The sequence below is a fragment of the Chelonia mydas genome, chromosome 11 (assembly GCF_015237465.2).
Source record: "Chelonia mydas isolate rCheMyd1 chromosome 11, rCheMyd1.pri.v2, whole genome shotgun sequence".
Classification (NCBI taxonomy): domain Eukaryota; kingdom Metazoa; phylum Chordata; order Testudines; family Cheloniidae; genus Chelonia; species Chelonia mydas.
In genome coordinates this window covers 57318742-57341338 of record NC_051251.2, presented here as the reverse complement: position 1 = coordinate 57341338, position 22597 = coordinate 57318742, and the positions used below count along the sequence as shown (strand labels likewise).

Below are 22597 nucleotides of genomic sequence, written 5' to 3'. Positions count from 1 at the left end.
AAAGTCCATTGGGAAGACTGCAAAAAGATTCCTGTTTACTTCAGCATTGGATTAAGTCCATAGGTTGCCTGGCAATTAAAGGTTACAGTCAGCCTCTATTGACTGAGCCAGGCAAACCTAAATCACCACGCTTTCCAGTACCACCCTGGTTCACATGGGTCCAGTCCCCTGAGGTGTGGAGCACCCATAGCTCTGGTTGCCTCTACTGTGGCCATCCTCTCTTAGGAGGTGCACAGCACTTTGCCAGTTGCTTGTCCACAGTTGATTACAGGACTTCCTTCTGAGGTTCCGGTTGTTCAGAGTGGAGATTCTGTCGGTAGCAAAACCAAAATAAAATAAAATCACAAACAAGGCTCCATAGGACTTGTGCAAAATATTAACTGTCTCGTTTTTTGAAGCCAGTAGTAAAGTTTTGTGAACTAATTCTCAACTAGCATAAGACACTGACAAAATTATTCTAGACTTAAATACCTGCAAAGTTTTATATTTTGATTGGAAATATGCTGCTTTTTCTACCTCTGTGTTTGTTTTTTATAGTCAGTTATTGGCACAGTGTGTAATAAAAAAATAAAATACAGTGCCTGGCATAAGCCCCAAATGTAAGCCAAGCTGTGCACATGTATGATACCTGGTCTCCGAGAACGTGTACAATGTTGTTTAGGAGCAGGGCCTAAATTTACTGTTACATCTGTTTTAATCACTCATCACTTGAGATGGTTTTAAACCAATAAGCATTATGGTGGAAAAAGAAGCACAGTTCCTGTCAAAATACTTTTTAAAAGTGGGTATCTTAAGGATTCTGTTTGATTGAAGAATATCCGTTTATTCATTTAAGTTCAATTTAGACTAGACAGGCCTTGGAGTGTCCCTTTAAGTTTGCATAGCTCGTTACTCTTCAAATTGCCAAATGTGTGTGTATTTTTTTTAATATGGGAAATGTATGTATGTTGGAATGAGCTAATTTAGCCATCGGAATTTTATAACAAATGTATGAATGCTGTGGGTTTCCCTCCTTAGCCCCCTCTAGCAGAAACATAATTTGCAGAAATGAAAACAGTCTTTGGCTAGCTTTAGGCTTTTCTCAAAAATAGAAACACTAGGGTTTGTCTGGCTGGGCTGCTTTCCTCACCACACACCTGGTGTATATCATTTTAAAAAATAAATTATGCCTCATTAAATTACAATTAAGTGAAATCACGATCATTTGTTTTTCTGGAAGGAAGATGTTTTGCATACTGAAAGCCTAATTTTTTGCAGGTGACAAAAAGGCTGAACAGATTATTTAGTATCACTTTATTTTTTATAATGTTGCTTGCTGGTTACTTTGTGTATACTCTGGTAGCTCAGAATTATATTAATGTAAATGTTATTGCTCTCAAGATATTTTATTGTATTGTCTTTTCTGTCACTTTGCGATCTGTCTGGCATTGTTTACTGGTGCACTGCATCACAGGGTTCTCTTCAGTCTTAGAAGGAAATGGGATTTTTCCCTCTGAGTTAGTCATTTCTCATTATCTATCCTGCTATTCACATAGCTCATAAGGCTACCAAACATCCACCGTCATCTTTCGAGATGGACTGAGCCTCAGTATAACATTTGTACAGCCAAATTTCCCACATGCACAAATGTGACTGGGAATCGGTGTACATAAAGAGAGCTCAACTCCTCAACGTTGGAGCTGTGTCAGATGGTGTGCAGTTACCTCGATTGCTTGCACGAGTCTAGAAATATGCATTCCAAAGTTTAGGCACCGGCAGAGCCACTTGTACATCAACTACCTGATTAAGTATGGAGTCAGTGACTGCACTTGTAAGGAATTGCTGGTGCACTATTGTATATGTGTCTGATCTCCATTTTTTACAATTAGACCATAAATTCAGACATGCTGGGGTGAGGGAGAGGGAGTGGGAAGGAGGAAGCAGTGCAAGCTGTCTTAGAGCTGTGGTTTTCAACCAGGGGTCCGGGGCCCCTTGGGAGCTTTCAGGGGGTCCGCCAAGCGGGGCCGGCATTAGAACTTTCTGGGGCCCAGGGTAGAAAGCCAAACCCCACCACAGGGGCCTGAAGCTGAAGCCTGAGCAACTTAGTTTCATGGGGCCTCCTGTGGCATGGGGCCCTGGGCAGTTGCCCTGCTTGCTACCCCCTAATGCTGGTCCTGGCTTTTATATGCAGAAAACCAGTTTGTTGTGATACACATGGGCCGTGGAGTTTTTATAGCATGTTGGTAGGGGTGGGGGCTCAGGAAGAAAAAGGTCGAGAACCTCTGTCTTAGAGTACATTCCCGTTGCTCACAAGTTTCTTTTTCAAATCAGCCTGGTGCTGGGGAGGAGAAGAAAGGGGAGCATAAGGAAAAATCACCAAATCACGCAATATTTTGGAAGCTGAGGTGGTTTTTTTGTTTTTGTTTTTAATTTGTTTCTGGTATATCCCCAAAACAGCCAGAGAATCAAGAGTTAGGAAACTCGTAAAATTCGTTATTAATTTTTTTATCCAATTTGGAGGGTTTTCCATTTACTCTAAAGGAAAACTGCAGGAACTGGATAGATCTACCTTGGAATGGCAAAGGGCTAAGGTCAAACCTCACAGTTTAGACCTCTAGGACATCCATCCCTCTTTCAGCAAAAACAACGAGGAGTCCTTGTGGCACCTTAGAGACTAACAAATTTATTTGGGCATAAGCTTTCGTGGGCTAAAACCCACTTCATCAGATGCATGGAGTGAAAAATACTGTAAACCAAATATATATCATATCTTGCCTCTTTCAGTTAATCTCTCCGTGGGCTTGTTAGTCTGGAAAACTTGAAAAGCATTTTGAAATGTCCCCAAACTGTACTGTCTCTAATACATTTTTACAGCTATACCAACTACACGATACATGTACTGTCAATGATTTTGGTGGGTAACCGAAGTAAGAGCCATTACCATTACACTAAAGGGTCTTTGAATTTTCCGATAGTGTGGATCTCATCTCAACAGGCTGGTTGCCTCACTGACCATCTTCTACTTCTCATCGCACGGCCCCAATCCTCTCCCATTTGCAATGCCATTGCACTTCTGTAGCAGCTACCACAGTGGCTTACATACTAAAGTAATATTAGGAAAATGTATTTTTAGCTTCTTTTAAGGAGAGACATTGACCAGTCAGCTCTTGGGGACCACCAGTGGTCTGTGGACAACAGTTTTGCGGCTTCTTCCATAACAGATCATGGTTCAAACATACCTCTTCTGTGTATGTTCTGGCAGTGTGTGAGCAGATGTAAGCAGACATGGGGTGTTTTTTTCTAGACTGTTGGTTTTGTCAATAAGTGTAGTGAATAAGGCCAATAAACACTGGAAAATATTGGCTTTTGGTCACTGGTCAACTGTCTTGGAAATGTCCAACAAGGGTATTGGGGTCTATTTGATGTGAGGGGAGAAAATAAGCCAAGAGTAAATACTTCAGGTTTTCTAGTATGTGGCTGCATGACAAGAGCACTGCAGTAAGATTGACTGTAACTGTAATGTGATTTCACTGGGCCGTGACTGTAAAGTAACGGTGAGATATATTTTTGACAACGGTTTCCACACAGTTGTTTTTCTGAGGTACCCCAGTTTCCCCCAGTATTTGGTTGGTAAATATTGACCCTTTAACGGTGAAGGCTTTAGGTAAGCTTCATTAGCTATGTAATGGAATTCCCAGCAGAAAGCTTTTTCTCTCGGCAGTATTTCTGGGAGTAATACTTCAGTTTGATAGATTGCTAGGTGGGCAGGGTGTATGAATGTTATGGGACAGAGCAGCCTTTTTAATACTTTGAAATCTCCAACTCTGAGCCTCTTGACTGGCGTGCCCAGTACTGAATTATACCTCTTCTCCCTGTGAGTCTAATCCTTCTCTGCTTCTTGCTTGTACGTGAATAAATTTAAACACGGATGTTGAAGGAAGTTACCATAGTATTACCTTGTGGAAGTGAAACACACATCAATAAGCCGGTGGGAGATATAGTATGGCCTTGTGAGGACAATGGTACATCCTGTACGATCTAATAAATTGCCTTTTGTCTTAGGCCCTGATCCTGCAAAGCACTTAGGTTTGATTTCAAGGTAGTGTCTACAGTTATACATGGGCTTAAGTGCTCTTGTTGATTTTAGGGCCTTATTAAATAACACTTTAGTGTCCCTAAATCCTCCTGAATTGAGGGCCCTCTGCTATACTGGCTACCTGCTGGCATGGAAGTGTTCGTAAACACTGAAGGAATGTTATTCATTAATTAATGTTGGCATTCTGAGGTCCATGATTTAAATGATGCAGCAAATAAAGGGTAAAAGTAACCAGTCCCTGGAGATAGGTTCTAAAGCTTTCATATTTGCTACATTCTCTCCTCTGAGAAGAAATTGTCCAGGCTGAAGTGAATGGACTGTAACATCAAAACCCAGCCAAATGCTGTTTTTTTTTGTTTTTGTTTTTTGTTTTTTTTTAAATAAACCTCCTGTGCTGTTTAAATGTCGGAACTAAATTTACCAAACTTGGCAGATTTGTAAAGATGAATAGGACTGCCAAGTGTTCCCAGCTTCAAGCAGGGAGAGGGAGAGATCTAACCGTTCCTAAAATATTTTCAGGAGGCACCTGGTAGTAATTGCAGTTTTGCCGTTCTGCTCAGGCATCTACCTTTCTATCCAGCATCTCTGTGCTCAGATTGTTGTTAGAGCGTTAGAATAGGACATTCCCAAAATAAACCACAGCCCCCAGAAGACAAACACTTTCCTACAAAGCGTCCCTTCTGGAGAACCCTTAAGAATCTGATGTAGGTTCTCAGCATTGCAACCCGCATGGTTACACCAAACAAATTAAAAAAAAAAAATCAACACATGACTTGGCTTTTTTTTTTTTAATTTTTTGAACCAGGGATTGCTGTCAGAGATCCTGCGTAAAGAAGAAGACCCTAGGACAGCTTCCCAATCCCTCCTGGTAAACTTGAGGGCAATGCAGAATTTCCTCAACCTGCCTGACACAGAGCGGGATCGTATATATCAGGACGAGAGAGAGAGGAGTATGAACCCCAATGTGAGCATGGTGTCTTCGGCAGCCAGCAGTCCGAGTTCTTCCAGAACCCCCCAGGTAAGGCGCAACCCCGCTTTAACTGTTTTTCTTTGGCTTGAGATCCTGCACATATCTTGGAGAGGGGGCTTCTCACTATGTTCCTGTCTGTTGTTCCCTGCACCTAGATGTGTCTTGGAAATTTCTTCTGTAGGGTTTGGAGTTGCTGTTAAGAGGTGTTTATTGGCTGTCAGCAAGGCACTGTAACAATTTTAGCTATGATCCATGCCATAAATATAAAGAGGTATTTCAGTACACGAGAGAGGATACATGTGCTGTGTATACAGAGTAATGGTGTATGTCCACTGTATGGCTACGACATGATGGATTATGGAAAGAGCCGTGTTTCTAACTTATGTCCTACATTGTTAGTGTCTATTACAGTGGGCAGGGCAGAGTTAAGAGCTGGACCTGGGTTCATGTGTGACTTGCAGTGAATAAGAGTGTGTGGCTGACAGAGTACATGGCTCCCAGTGAATGAGAATCGCATCAAAATAAGTTTGCTCAGTAGTCTGCCTCGTCAGAGTCCTTATTTTAGAGGTTTACTTTTGTAATTACTTACAAGTATGGAGATGTCAGGTGGGTGGGGTGTTGAAACAGAAGATCACTGCTTGCTATTTGCCACCAACTATTGTCTGATTGACATAGCTTCAGATTTCTGTACGCTTTTATCGTTGCTGTGTTACCACCCACTTTCCTAACTCCCCATATACGATGCTCATCTGCCACTAGAAAAAGAGAATGTGGGCACACAGACTGCAGTGTATTTTCCCCTGCTCGCTGATTGAAAATAATCTCACAAACATTCAGGCTTCTGAAAAAGAGGTGTGTGCTTAGAAGGAGATTGTGATTACAGCAAATTACCTTTGTCATCACAACAGTTGCATTGCTTTAATTTGAAATTCCTCACTGCAGAGCTAAGCCAGCTCAGTGCCAGCATTAAACTTGATTCAAAACTTTACTAGTGAATGGGCATGTATCTTCATCCTGCTTTAGTAACTGTAGTATTTTCAAGTCTGTAAAGCATTTAAGTTGTAGTTCTGTGTACATGTTATCTGTGCTTCTAATCTTATTACTGAGTACTTTTCACATCGGAGATCTGTAGCCTGGATGCCGCAACTCTCAGTCTTGTTATTGGCAGTAGCGTAGCACAGACTGATTAGTTATAAAGACATGATTTTGTTTCTGTAGAAACAATTGAGGTCGCTCAAATACATCCTGGCATTTTAATGCACTTTATACCTACACATTACATAAAGGAATTGTTAATTGCAGGTAATTTTCTAGCATACTCTACTCACACAAATTTGAAAATGAATTTTGTGTTGCAAACCCAGGTCATTGGCCTAACTAACTATTATCTTCCCAGTTTCCATCTCATGAAAATAAGGATTTGTCGAGACAACTGTTCTATCTGAAACTTTAAAACATCATAACCACATGTGTTTCTGAATTAATTATTATATTAAAGGATTTGCTCATTCACACAAATGTTCAAGTAGGATAAATTCCACAACTAGAGTTACATACGAGGCACTCTGGCTCCGGGGGTAGCTTTCAGTGTGGTTCAATGGATCACGGGAGTTGGAAAACCAGAGTTCGGATCATGTCTTTGCCCCCAACCTGCTGGCGAAGCCACTTCATCTCTTTGCCTCCTTTCCCCCATCTGTAAAATGAGGATAATGGGTAACACCTTCCCATTTCAGAGCTCAGCATTGTTAGAAAATCTGATTATAAAAGTTTAAAGAGACAAGGCAGGGGGAAGTAGTATCGCTTGTTGGACCCACTTCTGTGGGGGGGGGGGAGAGAAGCTGTTGAGCTTGCACAGAGCTCTTCTCAGGCCGAAGGCTCACTTTACTTTTTGACTTGAATAAGGCAGCAGGGTTTTTGTTTTGTTTTTTTTTACATATTTGTTTTATTGATGAGCAACAGTGATAGATAGAGCTTTGTGCCCTCAGTGCTTGTCTTTTCCTGAGTACGCCAGGAGCAGCTCCTCACCCTGCAGTGGGCTAGCACAGCGTCTGGGCACCAGTGAAACCCTACTTCAGCACTCGCCAGTGGCAAGGCTGTAGGCACCCCTGAAAACAAGGCTGCTGACCAGCCCATAGGCAGCATGTTTTACTTTGCTTCCCATATACATCGTATTAGCCTGGGTGAGGCCAGTATCTTCTTGATCTCCTGTACAGTGATTCCTGCAAGTGCAGCCTCCCAGCGGAGATGTTCTAAATAAGAAGAAGAGGGGCCTTGGACATAGCAAAGGTAGCTAGATGGGAGAATTGTACTGTCCTTCTAGGAATTATGCTACAGTGCTAGAGAAGTTGATTTAATGGCATTTTGAAACATTGTTTCCATAGATACCAGTCTCCTGAGGCAGTAGTTCTGGGAATGATTTTTCAGTGTGGAGGGTTAAACGAGAGGGTATCGTCAGCTACTATTAATATGTAATAAGGGCAGTGTGGGGTTGATATAACAGGGAGGGGGAGTTAAGCACCCATCTGTAATTCTGCGCTGGTGATGAAATCCCCACCTGGGGTGTTTCCTTGGTATGTTCCGGTGTTGTTCAGGACCAACGTGAGGAGCAAAGCACCAGATTAACTCAGCAAAAGGATCTGAGTGCTTTGAAAACAAATTCTGAGAGTTTAAAAGGTTATTGCATATGTTTGGCCAGCTCTCTCCACTCTGTTTTACAAAAGAGGAAGGTATGCAGCAGTAACTGACAGGAATTAAGAGCTCTTACATTGTTGCAGCCCACTTACCCTCTTCCTTTGCTTATTATTTGCATTGAGAGATTCCAATAACGGCCAACTTTATGGTAGCATCAAGACCGTTTTCAAACCTGGGGGTTGAAAGTTAGGCACCTAATCCCCTCAAGATTTAAGGTGTCATCCAAAGAAGTCCATTGGAACTAGTGGGTGACTTTAGATCTTTGACTTAAGTGGGCTTTGGATGGGGCCATCAATGAAGATTTCCATGGTGAGGAAAGGATTTGGGGTGGGAAGAGCTAGGAGGAAGAGAAGAGAGGGAGCTCAGAACATTCTGATTGGCCCAGGTAATCTTTCTGTTAACATACAGACATTTGTGCGGTTGTGTCCAGCTAAGAATTGACACTAGAAATGAGCCTGAACCAAAACCCTGTCATAACTACCCCAGACTCCGGGGAATTGCAGGTATAAAGGCAGGGACCAGCTGCAAAGGTTTACAAGGGGCCAAACCAAAATCTGGGAACGGAATACATACACTCAGAACTTCTGGGAAGGTTTGGATCTGGAATGTGCTGTGAGCTTTGCCACTTGGGCTCATTTATTTCTCAAGCCCTTTGCACCTCAGTTGCAAGCAGGCAGTTTTATACTTGTGACATTCATCTTTTCGTTAAGGGCTCTTCCTCTCTGGTGCAGGGATTCCAGGGTGAGCTGTTTCAGAGTTAAAACCTAGTTTAGATCAGCTCGAATACCTCTGCTATTTAGCCTCTGGAAAATGAATGAAAGCTGGCATTCGGAGGAGCTGATGCTGCTGACACAGATTACGGAGCGTCCTACTGTAAAAGCACCAGTGGAAGGGCATGTCGTCGCTCTTGGTCTGTTACTCGTCAGTAAAGTCTTAGTGCTGCTGAGGAAGTTAAAATAAAAATCTTGCAGCAGCCTGGTGGATTGCATTGGTACAAATCTTTTAGGGTTAGCCCAGCCTGGGGAAGGGCTGGCATCCTCCATTATTGTCCTTCATTTGTCACAGAAGCGGATGGGAAATCATTCAATTAAAAGGAGTGCAGTAGAATACACAAAATTGCAATATGAGTTAAGGAGAATGAGGGCGGCACATCAAAGGCATGCCAAAGCCTGGCTTTATTAAATGATTTTTTTTTTCATTTCCACTGATTTCCTAGGTGAAATTAGGTGACTGGCTGGTTAGCATAATGATGATAATGATGGGAAACCATACATACTCAAATGACATACGTATAGCTTTAATAAAGAATGAGGGAGACTTGAGGGAGTGCATTAAATTGAGTAATAATTTATTATTTAGAGACCTCTACCCATTTACTCATTTTTTCTGGGAGAATTGGCTCTTCCTCCAAGGTATGCCATTTTTAGAATAAAAAAAAGAAAAAGGCATATCCCCATATATATGCTGCATTTGCAGGTTGGCAGAACAAACTTAGTTGTCTGCCTGCAGCTTAGAGCCCCAGCTACCTATCCCGTCTTTGAGCTGTTCAATAAACATGCTGTGGGAGAGAGAGGGAGGGTTGACAGGGCCCTGCACGTCCTATAGGAATGCATTGCAATTATTTCCAATCACAATTAACCTGATTAGAATAATGGACAGGAAGTGTCCCTCTGTAGCTAATGCAGTTTGGCATCAGCTGACTGAAATCCTTTGATAATTTCTGCACAGATGGCTGGGCTGAAAGCAGCACTTTTTTAATTATTATTTTCATGGTCTCTTGGTAGGCCAAAACCTCAACACCGACAACAGACCTCCCCATTAAGGTGGACGGCGCCAACGTCAACATCACAGCTGCCATTTATGACGAGATCCAACAGGAGATGAAAAGGGCCAAGGTGTCTCAGGCCCTGTTTGCCAAAGTGGCTGCCAATAAAAGTCAGGTGAGTGGTTTTTTAAAAGAGCAAATTCTGGGGCTGGGATTAGACCCTTCTCCTCCTCCCTCCCACCAATAAAAATACATCTGTTCCTGCAATAATAATAATCTCTGGGGAACCTGTCATGTTTTGTCTTTTGCCTCCCTGCTGGTTTCCTTTTCCTTTTAAAACAGGATGGAAAAGGGACCAGCTCACAATCCCGTGTAGTTGGTATTGGTTTTGTACATATTGGGGCCTTCTCACTCAGATGCACACACCTCCCTTCCCACTGTGGTACGTAACCTAAAATTTCTGGTAGTGGAACAAGGACCCTCCAAAACTCCTCCTCATTTGGGAGATAAATTCTTTATTTTTCTTAAATGCCTAACTGTGGGAAACCAATAGGAAACTGCATCTGAGGCAGATATTTCTTGTTTTGTGTGCAGTATATACTGTGTACAGTATTGCCTTTTAAATAATTCACTATCTGTCCTTGCCATTGTACAAGGAGGGGTTGGGGGAGAAGGGCTAACACTTAGTTCACTTAGACTAGCTCTCACCTTGGATGCAAAAAATTCATACTGGGGAACTCAAAGTGGGGCTAAAATTCTTGTAGGAATCAATGAAATGGAAATTTTATCCAGCTGTTTACCAAAAAAACCCGAACAAACCCCAACCAGAATAGTTTTATGGAGACAGTGGGGGACAGAGTTTGGTATAGGGCGGACAGTGAGTACGTTGGTGACTATTAAGAGGGATATGTTTAAGTCTGTGTGAAAGGGGCAGTTTTGTTATGAGATGGCATCAACCGCGGGGGGGAGGGGGGTGTTACCCATGCGCACACTCTCTACTCGTAAAATATATAAATATATTTTCCTTTCCTTCACTGTTCAAACTGAAGTAAAATAAATCTGATGAAAATGTTGAAAGGCATCTAAACAAGGCATTAAAAGCCATTGATACCATTCTAAGAGCCTTACTCATATATGTATTTATATCCTGGCATAGGCTGATTCCTTTCCCCTTTCTTCATTTTCTCTTTCCCTTCTTAATTGTTATTTCCCTTTGCTGTCTTATGTGGAGGTGCTTGGGTTACAGCTCACAACCCCCCAAAAAACCCAACACACACACACAGGCACAATATGAAATACATAAAAGGAAAATACCATGGAACCCTTTTAAACTGTTAAATGCATAAAAATCCCATATACCACATGGCAAAATATAATGAGAACTGGAGCTGTTAAACGAATAAAGCTGTTAAAAGCATAATGCCACTTGGCACAACTACTGTGCATTTAACGGTTTTCCACTGTGTAATAAATGACATATGTGGTAAACGTGCAGTAAATATAAAACCTGCACAATTGATTTTGCAAACGTGCCCCTTATTCTTTGATTCATGCAAATATCAAAGTTACACATACAGTCCGGACAGGCCAGTTTTTAATAAGGAGCTTTTAGCACAGACTGAAAACCAGTCTCTCTGAGGTTTGGCTCAAAATTGCCTGCAAACTTCCTGTCATTTTACCCAGAGGAATCTTGAAATAGAGGCACCGAACCACCCAAAAATAATTTGGGTGGCTCACCAGCGTCAGTCTGTGCCAGTTCAAATGCTTAAAATGAGCAGTAACTGAGCCCTCCCCTGGCAGAACTGAACACCAGCCGTTCTCCTGAAATGAAAATAAGCCCGTTCCTGTCCCACTTGAAAAAGAAAAAAAAGACGCAAAGTTTGAAAGTGTGAAGCAGAAGGTTAAAAGAGGACCCACGAATACTCTTGTCTGGAATGAACTAAATGTAAGGTTGTGTTGAACGTCCCCCACAGCAGCCAGTTCAGAAGGGATTCTGAGCTGATGTTTGTTTGGTTTCACAGCCCTGCCAAGGCAGCATTGCCCACTCCCTGTGGTGCTCCAGCATTCACCGTGCTGAGAGGTCCTAGCTACCATGACATGCTGCGGGAGTGTGGAACTGTCTTACACGGGGCACTGAGGAGTGGGGACGAATAAGTGATTGTCCCTGAAATAGAAAAGGAGTACTTGTGGCACCTTAGAGATTAACAAATTTATTTGAGCATAAGCTTTCGTGAGCTACAGCTCACTTCATCAGATGCATTCAGTGGAAAATACAGTGGGGAGATTTATATACACAGAGAACATGAAACAATGGGTGTTATCATACACACTGTAAGGAGAGTGATCGCTTAAGATGAGCTAATACCAACAGGAGAGCCGGGGAAGGGAGAAGAAAACCTTTTGTAGTGATAATCAAGGTGGGCCATTCCCAGCAGTTGACAAGAACGTCTGAGGACCAGTGGGATGGGGGTGGGGGGGATAAACATGGGGAAATAGTTTCTTTGTGTAATGACCCATCCACTCCCAGTGTCTATTCAAGCCTAAGTTAATTGTACCCAGTTTGCAAATTAATTCCAATTCAGCAGTCTCTCATTGGAGTCTGTTTTTGAAGTCTTTTTGTTGTAATATTGCGACTTTTAGGTCTGTAATCGAGTGACCAGAGAGACTGAAGTGTTCTCCGACTGGTTTATGAATGTTATACTTCTTGACATCTGATTTGTGTCCATTTATTCTTTTACGTAGAGACTGTCCAGTTTGACAATGTACATGGCAGAGGGGCATTGCTGGCACATGATGGCATATATCACATTGGTAGATGTGCAGATGAATGAGCCTCTGATAGTGTGGCTGATGTTATTAGGCCCTGTGATGGTGTCCCCTGAATAGATACGTGGACACAGTTGGCAACGGGCTTTGTTGCAAGGATAGGTTCCTGGGTTAGTGGTTCTGATGTGTGGTATGTGGTTGCTGGTGAGTATTTGCTTCAGATTGGGGGGCTGTCTGTAGGCAAGGACTGGCCTGTCTCCCAAGATCTGTGAGAGTGATGGGTCGTCTTAAAATAGAAATAGAAGTGTGCTGCACCTCCTCTTTTCCTGAAGACCCTTTACTGACCACACCCATAGACTAGCTGTGTGCTCCAGTAAGATTCCCCAGCTAATGTGATGTCAGCACCTGCTGTGGGGGTGACGTTGAACATGAGTTGGCCTGAATTCGAGGTGCTGGGAAAAAAGGAAAGCAAATGATTGGTTCACTTGTGTGGGACATTCCCTTCCCTCCCCCATCACGCGCTCTGGGACTCTCAGCAAATAACCTTACATTCATTCATTTAAGAACTAGCAATGGGTTTCACTCTGTGTAGCCTAACTCTGCTCTCCTTGAATGACTGTAAGCATTACCATTGATTTCCATGGGAGTAATGCCACTCACAGTGCTCTGGAAAATCCCTATATTTGCAGGGGGAATAATGTATGAAAGAGAGAAGAAAGAAAGAGAGAGAGAATATTAAAGGAGAGTCTGATTGCACTCTTCTCCAAGGTTCATTCCTTTGCTGTTCTCCCCAGGTCAGGCTTGCTTTGTAGTGTTGCATAAGCTTCCCCTGTTATTTTCCCTCTTCCCCAACTCTGACCACTGGGATCAGTCCAGTTCACTAGTAAGGCAGTTGCTCTTGTTCTTTCAACCGCAATACCTATGACTGTGAGATTTTCACAGTGTTAACTGACGGTGAGTATCAGACAAGGATGTTCTGACATTTAAAAAAAAAATCCTTAATGTTGAGCTGCCCCTCACACAGCCAAGAGCCAGCGGGACCCATTTCTTTTGCCCTCTTCCTGGAGAAAGAGTTGGTACCCAATGAAAGTGGCTGCTTTAATTTGGATTATCCACTGGTGGAATGAATTGGCCTCTAATTTAATACCCATCCATCTCTGTTCTTAAATCCCGTTGCAGATTAGGTTTAGCAGCTAGAGGAGTGAGGGTTTTGGGTTCTTAGGAGAACACAGATTGTGGTGTTTGGAAATCAGGGTCAATGAAAGGCGCGGGGCTTCAAAAAGGGAAAGGTGCAAAGACAATGTGGTGATAGCCTTCTTTAAAGGATTTAACCCCTGTAATGATCTCAGTTCTGAGACCATTAATCTCAGACTTTCTACTTAACAACCATTTATGTTCATTATGTGTATATTTTTATGTAAAGTTTGATCCTTTGCAGTTTAAATACAGGCATTTATGGCCTGATTTTCTGACGTACGAGAGGCCAATACCTGCTTTCACTCACACCTGTATAAATCAGGAGTAACGCAACTTGAGCATCTCTGACTTACACAAGTGTAGCTAAGAGCAGAATCAGGCCCAATTTGTTTCTATGCTTACACAGTTTTAAAAACATAGCTTGCTAAAAATAGCAGTGTAGCCATGGTCACACCTGAGTACGATCCCATCTGAAACCCAACGTGCGTACTTGGGACAGCTAGCCCGTCCTGCTGCCCGTGCAGTCTGTCTATTCTGCTATTGTTAGCATGCTAGCTCCGTCAAAGGTATCGTGTATATGTCTACCTGAGAAGGAAGTTACATCTTCAGCGGCAGTGTAGACATAGCTTACTGTGCTGCAGTTCTCCTCTGAGAAAGGATCACAGATTCCATAAGACCTAGGAATAAAGAGGTTGAGTTAAGGACACGGGGGTGTGGTTAACTCCAGAAACTCCTTGCTTTTATCATTTTCTCTCTCCTTTTCAACTTTATGAGGCTATATTTAGTATGGTAAGATGTTTCTCATTTAAATAATTATAGATATATTTTGTACCCCTCCACAATCCTATAAGTGAGCATCTAATTAGCTGTTAATGAACATGCACAACAGGTCACATATATCCTACAGTGTAATGCACTGGAAGGATATGTCCGAACTCAGATGTTCGTTTTGTGTGTGTGTGTGTATGTATATATCACTGTAGTTCCAGAGAACCTTTATGGTGCTTATGAATCTCAGTGTGTGATGCACACCCATTTGATTCATAGTTTGGTATTATTATTCTTTTACAGTACCATAAGGTCATATGGCAAACATAAAAAGATAAGCCCCTGAGCCAATGATCTTAAATTCTCTCTGTACCTTTACGGCTGGTCTACACTAAAGCTGTAAGTCGATCTAAGTTACACTACCTCAGTTACTGTAACCTAGATTGACTTACAGCAGTGTCTACACTGTGCTGTGTTGATGGGAGACACTCTCAGAGAGGTGGTGTTCAGACACCAACAGGAGAGCGCTCTTCCATCGACTTAGCGGGTCTTCACCAGACCTGCTAGATGGACACTGCTGCGTCAATTGCAGCAGTGCCAATTTAGCTGTAAGTATAGACAAGCCCTTAGACACCAGTGTCTTCTCTACAATCTTCTCTACAATCTGTTTAGACACTTATATGTCCATTACACATAGTTACTGAGTACCTCACAGACATAATGAATTTATCCTCACAACAACTCCATGAGGTAGGGAAATATTATCCCAATTTTACAACTGAGGTGCACAGATTAACTGATTTGCCCAAAGTCACACAAAAAATCTCTGGTAAAGCTGGGAACCCAAGTCACAAGAGTTCCAGTCCATTGTCTTAACCACTGACTAGTCTTACTCTCCTACAGGAGATATCCTCAGTGTTGTGCTCTTTTGAACTCTGGGAACCTAAATACACAGAATCTTTCAATGTCCCTTTTATTCAGGAATATAGTACCAGGAACTGCAAAAAACTTCATTTCTATTAATCTAGGAATATGCCAGGATTCGAAGTTACGATATAAAGCCAATGATTTAGTGTTTAGTCTGAAATTTTGGAAGAGGAAAAAATACTGATCAGTTTTCGTTAGTAAATTCAAGGTATAAAATTATTAACCTTGAACTGGAACAAAATGCACTGTGTAAAGCTTTTCAGGTTCAGGTGACCTCCTCATCAAGAATTCATTGAAGCCCATGACAGAACTCTCCATTCTAGTTAGTCTTTTATCCATTTCAGCTTTCTTGATTAGGTTATCTCGAATCATTAGGGGTTTATTTATTTTAATAGACACTTATTGGATTCATGGAAAGAGAGTTTGGCGACTAAGGAACAAGAGCTGAATATTATCTGGCTCATTTTGCACTGCGGAAGAGTCCCAGCCAAGTGAAGAGAAGAATGCTTTCTGCGCTTCTGAAAGTTTGGTCCAGGGAATTCATGCGATTCCGTTTAGAAAGTGATATTTCTGTGGCTAATGGCGTAACATTAAAAAAAAAAAATCTTTCAAGGCATACATTAAATGTTGCCTTTTTTTTTTGTCACATATGTTGACATTTTCTGCACTGATGATGTGGGTGAGGAAATGGCCTTTTACATTTATTTTGAGAGGAATCTTGAATCACTCTCACTAAAAACTCTTCATTTGCCTACTCATACATTCACAGGAATCCCTGGAAAATGTCAGTGTAGAAAATTCTCAAATTATTTTTTTTTAAACTGAACACCAGGAAGCACAGAATCAGTTTAATTACATGCCTGCAATAAGGCCTGATCAGTGCTGAAAGCATGTCAGTATCCTGTGCATGCATCTATGCTGTGTCTAAATAAGTTACACTGGGCAGCCGGCTGCCTGTTTCTATTGTGGACATCAATAGACGTACTTCTATGAACATAGCCACTGGCTTCAAGACCAATATGTCTAAGTCTGGACTTTTCACCTAAGCTTTCTTAGCTCTTATATTGACTACAAGTGGGGCTCTGCCTGGATAGAACATTGGGGGTCTTTGTGTGCACCTTCTTAAAGCTTTTTTAAACCTAATCTTATCTGCCTCTGATACCTCTGGCTTCCATTTTGCTTAACCTCCTCCTCCTCCCTCCCCCGTGCTATGTTAAGTATTACAAAAGTAAAAGGGTCAAGCCGCTAAAAAGGGATCAATGATAAGTGACAGCGAATAGGGCTTACATTTGTTGAACCAACTAACCCATCCCTCGAGGGGATTCCGAGTGCACCAAGCCTAAATGCTTTAGTGTAGCAAGCGGGCTGTTCCTTTAACAGCATAAAAACACAGTGGGAAAGGTTGGCCTCCTGCAGTTTTTTTTGTTTTGCTATGGGAAATGTATTTGATTAGGGGAGAGAGAGAGAGAGAAAATAGGACATTAGTATGATATTATTTGTTTTATCTAATAAAATGCCTAGAAAATCTTCATCCTTTTTGATTGGAACAACAGCAAAAACAGAGGCCAGCTCTTCTTTACAGTTCCTTTTAACAAGATGCATTTAGAGCTCTGCCTAATTTAAGTTCAGGTTTTGGGGTGAAAGTAAGGAATTTATTAGCAAAATTCCTTGGTAACCACAAGTACTGGGTCTGCCTGAACACAGAGCCAAAATCATCCTTTAATTGTGGTGTTTTTCCTCCTCTTATTTTTAATGGAAGACATTGCCTTGTTTAAGAACATGAGAGGCAGACATTAAAGGCCAGATTCTGCCATCCTTATTCACCTTGACTAGTATCACCCTCCCTTGGTAACACTGTTGAAATCACTGGGTCTGCTTGTATAGTAGAGTACCACTCAACATGTGCATGGGCAGGAGCATCAGGAGCTCGGGGAGGAGACATCTCTGTGAAGAGTATGTAATTTTTCAGTCTCTCAGTAGGTTCGTTTAAGCTGGCTTCACTGGTAAGCACACTGAAAAGTAGCTCAGGCATTCTGGGTGAGTGAGGTAAATGAGGACGGGATAGAATCTCCCTTTTGGTTTCTCTAATTTTTTGTTCCCCACTCCTCTTTCCCAATAAATCAAACCGCAGATGAAAATCAACATGAACTGCCGTACCTCTGTGAACGCCTGAATCAGCATTTCTTAAATGAAAATAATTCTCCTGGAAAGCGCTATGTAACATACACAGAACTACACAACCACCACAAAACCACCCCCAAAACAACAACAACAAAACCCACCAAACACCCAATCTGAGATTTTTAACAGAAAGAGGAGATTTGTTTATTAATAATTCATGAGTTCTCATTGAACATGCACGAAGAAACGGTGCTATTCAATAGAGAATACTGTCATCTGTCACTGTTTTATTTGACATTTACACTTTTTTTTTTCTTTTTGCCTGGTACTGCAAAACTTCCTTGGATGGCACGCTAAGATTGTTTAAATGAAAAAAATCCAAAACCCCAGTGCAGACTCCTCATCTTTACCTAGAGAGGGTTTACTTGCAATTATAAAGGGGTGAATGTGTATGTTTGTGTGGTAATGGCTTAGTGTTTTCTGACATTAGCCATGCTGCTACCTAATAACAGATCCTGTAGATGGATAGATAATCCCAAATAGATAGGCGAGTGAATGAATGCTTGAATAAATAGAGGGATAGAAAAAGACATGTGAAAGAATAGTTTTGATGTAGATAAGTGTACAAGTGCAATAGAGGGTGAAGGGGAGGGGGAAACAAATAATGACTGTTGTGAAGAAAGCTGACACAAAAAAATTGCCATTGCTGATGCAAAATAAATATTTATAAATGGCATCAGAGGGAAATCCAGTAGTATAAAACATGAGCATAAACAGGGCATTTAGCACAATGACAATTCAGAGGTAGGAGCACCTTGCAATTTCTTGCTAATATTAGGCTCATGAAAATCTTTCTGCACTGTGGGTTAGTTATTATTTATAAAAATCACAGAACCAGCTGATACATTCATAAGCTAATTATTGTAGCAGCTGGGTACACATGGTGCAATATGTCTGAGCCTGTGAAGTATCACAGATTTCTTGGGGCCTGCTGTGGGGGGGGGGCGGGGGGTGCTGTTGAAGGCTAGATCCCTTAATCTGATCAGCCAAGCAAATACTTTGTAGGGAAACTGGATTAATATTCCTCTAAATACCATGAATGTGCTTTACCTTCAGAACTGGGCTCCCTTAAACACACCATTAGCGTATCTCCATTGGGGAATTGAGAAGTTCTCAGGTGTCCTAAGGACAGGGTCTTTGCCTGGTGCCTCCCTTTGCCAGAAATTAATTTGGTTTGCTCATGTCTGCACACATGGTCACACTGCAGTCTAATCCTCTCCCTAATAGCTCCAAGGTCAGGACCTCGCATGTTGCTGGGCAAATTGAGCCCTATACTCCTTAAAGACTAATGGCAGAGAGCACGCAGTCCATAATGAGGCCTGTAGTGTTGTTCTAAGTGATTGTAATGAGCGCAGATTATAACGGTGCCTATAAATCAAAATGCAGCAATGAGTGTTGTGCTAGACATTCCAAGTTTCATCCGTGGCGATGGTACCACTCAGCTGTCACCTGTCTCATTTCAAATTAGGGCTTCCCACAATGCAACTCCTGCCTCCATCAGAACAGCAGGTGTTCTCATCCTTAAGGTCTGTATCTCTCAGAACTCTGTCTTTTAACAGATGTAGGTTTTTGTTTTTATTTTCTGTTTAATGATTGGTCTTCATGCTACAGCATCCCTCGGGAGATGTTAAACATACCTGCTTGAAACATTTGAAAGAGTCCAGTTGGAGACTTATTCAGATCAGTAAAAAGGATGGAGAAATAGGAGCTTATTTTTTCCACAGATGGTTTATTTTCCATTTCAAAAATTGTTTTCTTTGTACAAAGGAACCCCTGAGAAAATACTTTGGGTCTGGAAGATTTTTTTTCTTTCTTTTTTAAGATACAAAGTTTTGGGTGTTATTTTGGATGGAGGAGAACTGTATTAGAAATTCAGCCATCACCTGACTCTGAGCTTAGCTAAATACCAAGTAAAATACTTTAAAAATATCTATATATTTTCCAAGCAAATGATTAGATATATTGTTTTCATCCCCCCCCAACCCCCAGTTTATTGCAAGAAAAGATCAGGTCTGCACAAATGTGGCCTCTCACTTGTAAAAACAAGGCAGTGTTGTGTTACAGATTAGTTTATAAATCCCCAGTGGCTTCACAGTTCAGTGCCTACAGCTGCTGCAGATGGGCCTGGGTTTTTGTCTCTTCGCTGTGCTGCAGCCGGCAGTTGAAGGAGAAAATGGAATGATCAGGTTATTAACATGTAGGCCGTGAGGAAGAGGCTGCACAATGAGAACAGCTGGTGTTGCTGTCTTGGCTGATGCAGCGGAGATAATCAAATCTTCCTTTTTGGGGCGGGGGGGTGGGGGGGTGAAGGCAGAAGACACAGTGGAGAGTTAGACAAACAACACTTACGATATTATATGGGGGTTTTACAATGCACATTAGGAGTCATCACTGGCTTACAAGTTGTTATATAAAAATCTTTCCTTTTTTAGGAAGGACTGTATGGGCCTTTAATGAACCAGCCGATTAAGTTTTCTTTGGTTACAGCTTGGAAATATGCAACCTGGGCTACTTCCTGTTCTCTGCATTTAACATCGATCTAGCTGTCTATCTTTTAGGTATTTTAAGGTGCCTGTCAAAATGGTGTCTAAATGCCGAGTTGTAGCTTGGAAATGATTAGGTTATAAAGCGACTAGGTAAAATATTTTGACAAGAGTCAGTAAGCCGCGTTGACAGCATCCTTGGCGTTATTTTCATATACTCCATCATTTGCATTGCATCTTCTCTTGCACAGGCACAAGAAAGAAATCATATCCTCAGTGCTAAGTAGGATACATCTGCCTGCAGGTGTGAACTGAGCCAACTTTCAGATACTTGCAGGTGTAGTTATAGTTAACCTGCGCAGGGCCCAAGGTCACAGACAGCCACGCTCAGTGCACACACGGGGCCAGGTGTGTGAATGCCATTAATAAGCCTTGTTGTTTTGCCCTGCAGTATTCTTTATGGTTTACAGTCAGCTCCTTTCTTGGAGTGCACACTTTTCACTCTCTGGGAACCTTTGTTTCTTGGCCCTTATGGAGAAGCCCTATAGTATTTAACAGAGTGCTAGCTTTTCTATAGAATTTCAAGCTAACCTATAGAAGTATATAGCAGAGATATCATTATCCAGTATTACACTATATGGGTTGGTTTAGAAATCTCTTCAGCAGATATCATTGTCCATAGATTTTTAGAGTAATTCCTACAGAGCCCTATTTGTCTCATTCTCATTAAATTTGATAGGATTTTTCCATAAGGCTTAATCTTCCTTTATAAAACGGGCACTTGATTATTTACACCTGGTCAAGTTTTATTTTGGGATCTGAATTGGAGGAGCGGATATTATGTAGCAAGAGCTAATCAAAGAGTTTTTACTTGTTGGTATTTTTTATCAAAAGTTTTCATTTAGTGTGTGGGGACAGGACTTCTGAGTTGGTCACTAGCAGATGTCAGGGGCCACAACCACCCTCCCCTTGCTGTATTGTTAAGTATTGCAATAAATCAGTGGTTCTCAACCTTTTCCAGACCACGACATCACTCCCCTTGTTGTGTATTGCTAAGTGATGACTAAAGCTTATGCTCAAATAAGTTGGTTAGTCTCTAAGGTGCCACAAGTCCTCCTTTTCTTTTTGCAGATACAGACTAACACGGCTGCTACTCTGAAACCATTGATTTATGGCAACCCTGGTTTGCCACAGTTAAACCCAGTTAAATCTGTGGAAATCAGAGGGGCTTCCATGACAGATCAAGGCAACAGAACTTGAGACAGTGTATCAGCAAAGCCTTCAGGATAGCTGAAGTTCATTTCACATCTGCTTCATCAGTGCTCGGCAAGTTAACTACTCTAACCCTTTTGGTGCAGGGATGGCTGTGTGAGCTGCTCCGCTGGAAAGAGAACCCAAGCCCAGAAAACCGCACCCTCTGGGAAAACCTCTGCACCATCCGCCGCTTCCTGAACCTTCCCCAGCATGAGAGGGATGTGATCTATGAGGAAGAGTCCAGGCATCACCACAGCGAGCGCATGCAGCACGTTGTCCAGCTTACTCCTGAGCCTGTGCAGGTCAGAACACTAACCTCCCATTCAATGGTTCTTTGTGTTGCAGCAGCTGCCCGAGGTAGAAAAGAGCAACTGGTTCCAGCTTCCATGGGGCTTGCTGGTTCTGTGTGTGTGTGTGTGTGTATGTTAGGTTACCAAAGAAGAGGTCAAAACAAACTACTTACACTGGCAATAAGTGAGGGTAAGACTCAATAGGAAGAAGAGCTGGTGGTATTTTGGGGCCTACCTAATCTAAATTTTTGTGATTTAGTATTATGGCTCTGAGTAATAATCCAAAGTATGTTCCTTGAAAACAAATTTCTCGTAAGAGTGTGTGTGTGTGTGTAGCTGGAAAGCGGACTGGGAACTGGAGTAGATGCGCTCAACCCACAAAGTTCTCACAGCTTCTGACAGGGATTCTCAAACTAGGCTCCACTATCCAAAAATGCTTGTAGCATCCGTCATTAGAAAGAGACCGCTAATACCACAGAAGATATGGGGTGTTGGGAGGAGAGGTGGTCCATGAGTGGGTATGTCCTGTGTGAAGTGGTCTAAAAAGTAAAACATTTGGAGAAGCTGTGCTTTGGAAATATCAGCTACATGTGTGTTCGCTGAGCAGGGTGAACATTTCCTTGAAAGCAGAACTTCATTTCAGAACCCTCCTCATTCTTGACTCATGCCCTAGATTTTGGTTCTTTGCAACTTTATATTAGCCTTGTCTTAGTTGTTCTTAGTGAAATGAGAAGATGTTCTACTGGTAAATAGACATACACATGCACAGAAAAAGAAGGGGGCTGAGTGAAATACTACCAGACTTTCATTTCTGAGGTCCTTGCTTCAAAACATAAATGAAAATGAGTAGTAGATATTTATACACATCACAGAACCAAGAGTCATCTGGCTATCAAGAGAGGCTCAGAACTGAGACAGCAACATGTAGCAGATCAGGACTAATGTGAAATGAGAACTGGAAAGAATTGTAGAGTACTTTCCCACCCTACAATCCTCATGCGCACCATTACCACAGGTAAATTCAAACCAGTGCTTTACTGTCCTATGGTATGAGCCAACACTGGGGGCGGGAGGTATTATTATTTGTACTGCAGTAGTGTCCAAAGCTCAGCAGGAACCATTGTACTAGGTGCTGCTTTATCAAAATAAAAAAAAAAAACAGGAAAAATATCACTCCCCCCCCCCACTCCAGAGATCTTAAATCTGATATAAGATATGAGGCTAACTGAG

At 41.9% G+C, this 22597-nt stretch overlaps 1 protein-coding gene across 3 annotated transcripts in view; it reads left to right on the top strand.

Annotated features, from left to right (window-relative positions):
- SATB2 (SATB homeobox 2) overlaps positions 1–22597 on the top strand; it is a 166207-nt gene that overhangs the window by 112721 nt on the left and 30889 nt on the right. For 2 of the 3 annotated variants that reach the window (XM_043525481.1, XM_037912818.2), the window contains exons 8-10: positions 4881–5093; positions 9521–9676; positions 21182–21379. In XM_043525481.1, the coding sequence (XP_043381416.1) occupies positions 4881–5093; positions 9521–9676; positions 21182–21379 (567 nt within the window). The remainder of the gene's footprint in view (positions 1–4880; positions 5094–9520; positions 9677–21181; positions 21380–22597) is intronic. The other variant, XM_037912819.2, reaches the window with a different exon arrangement.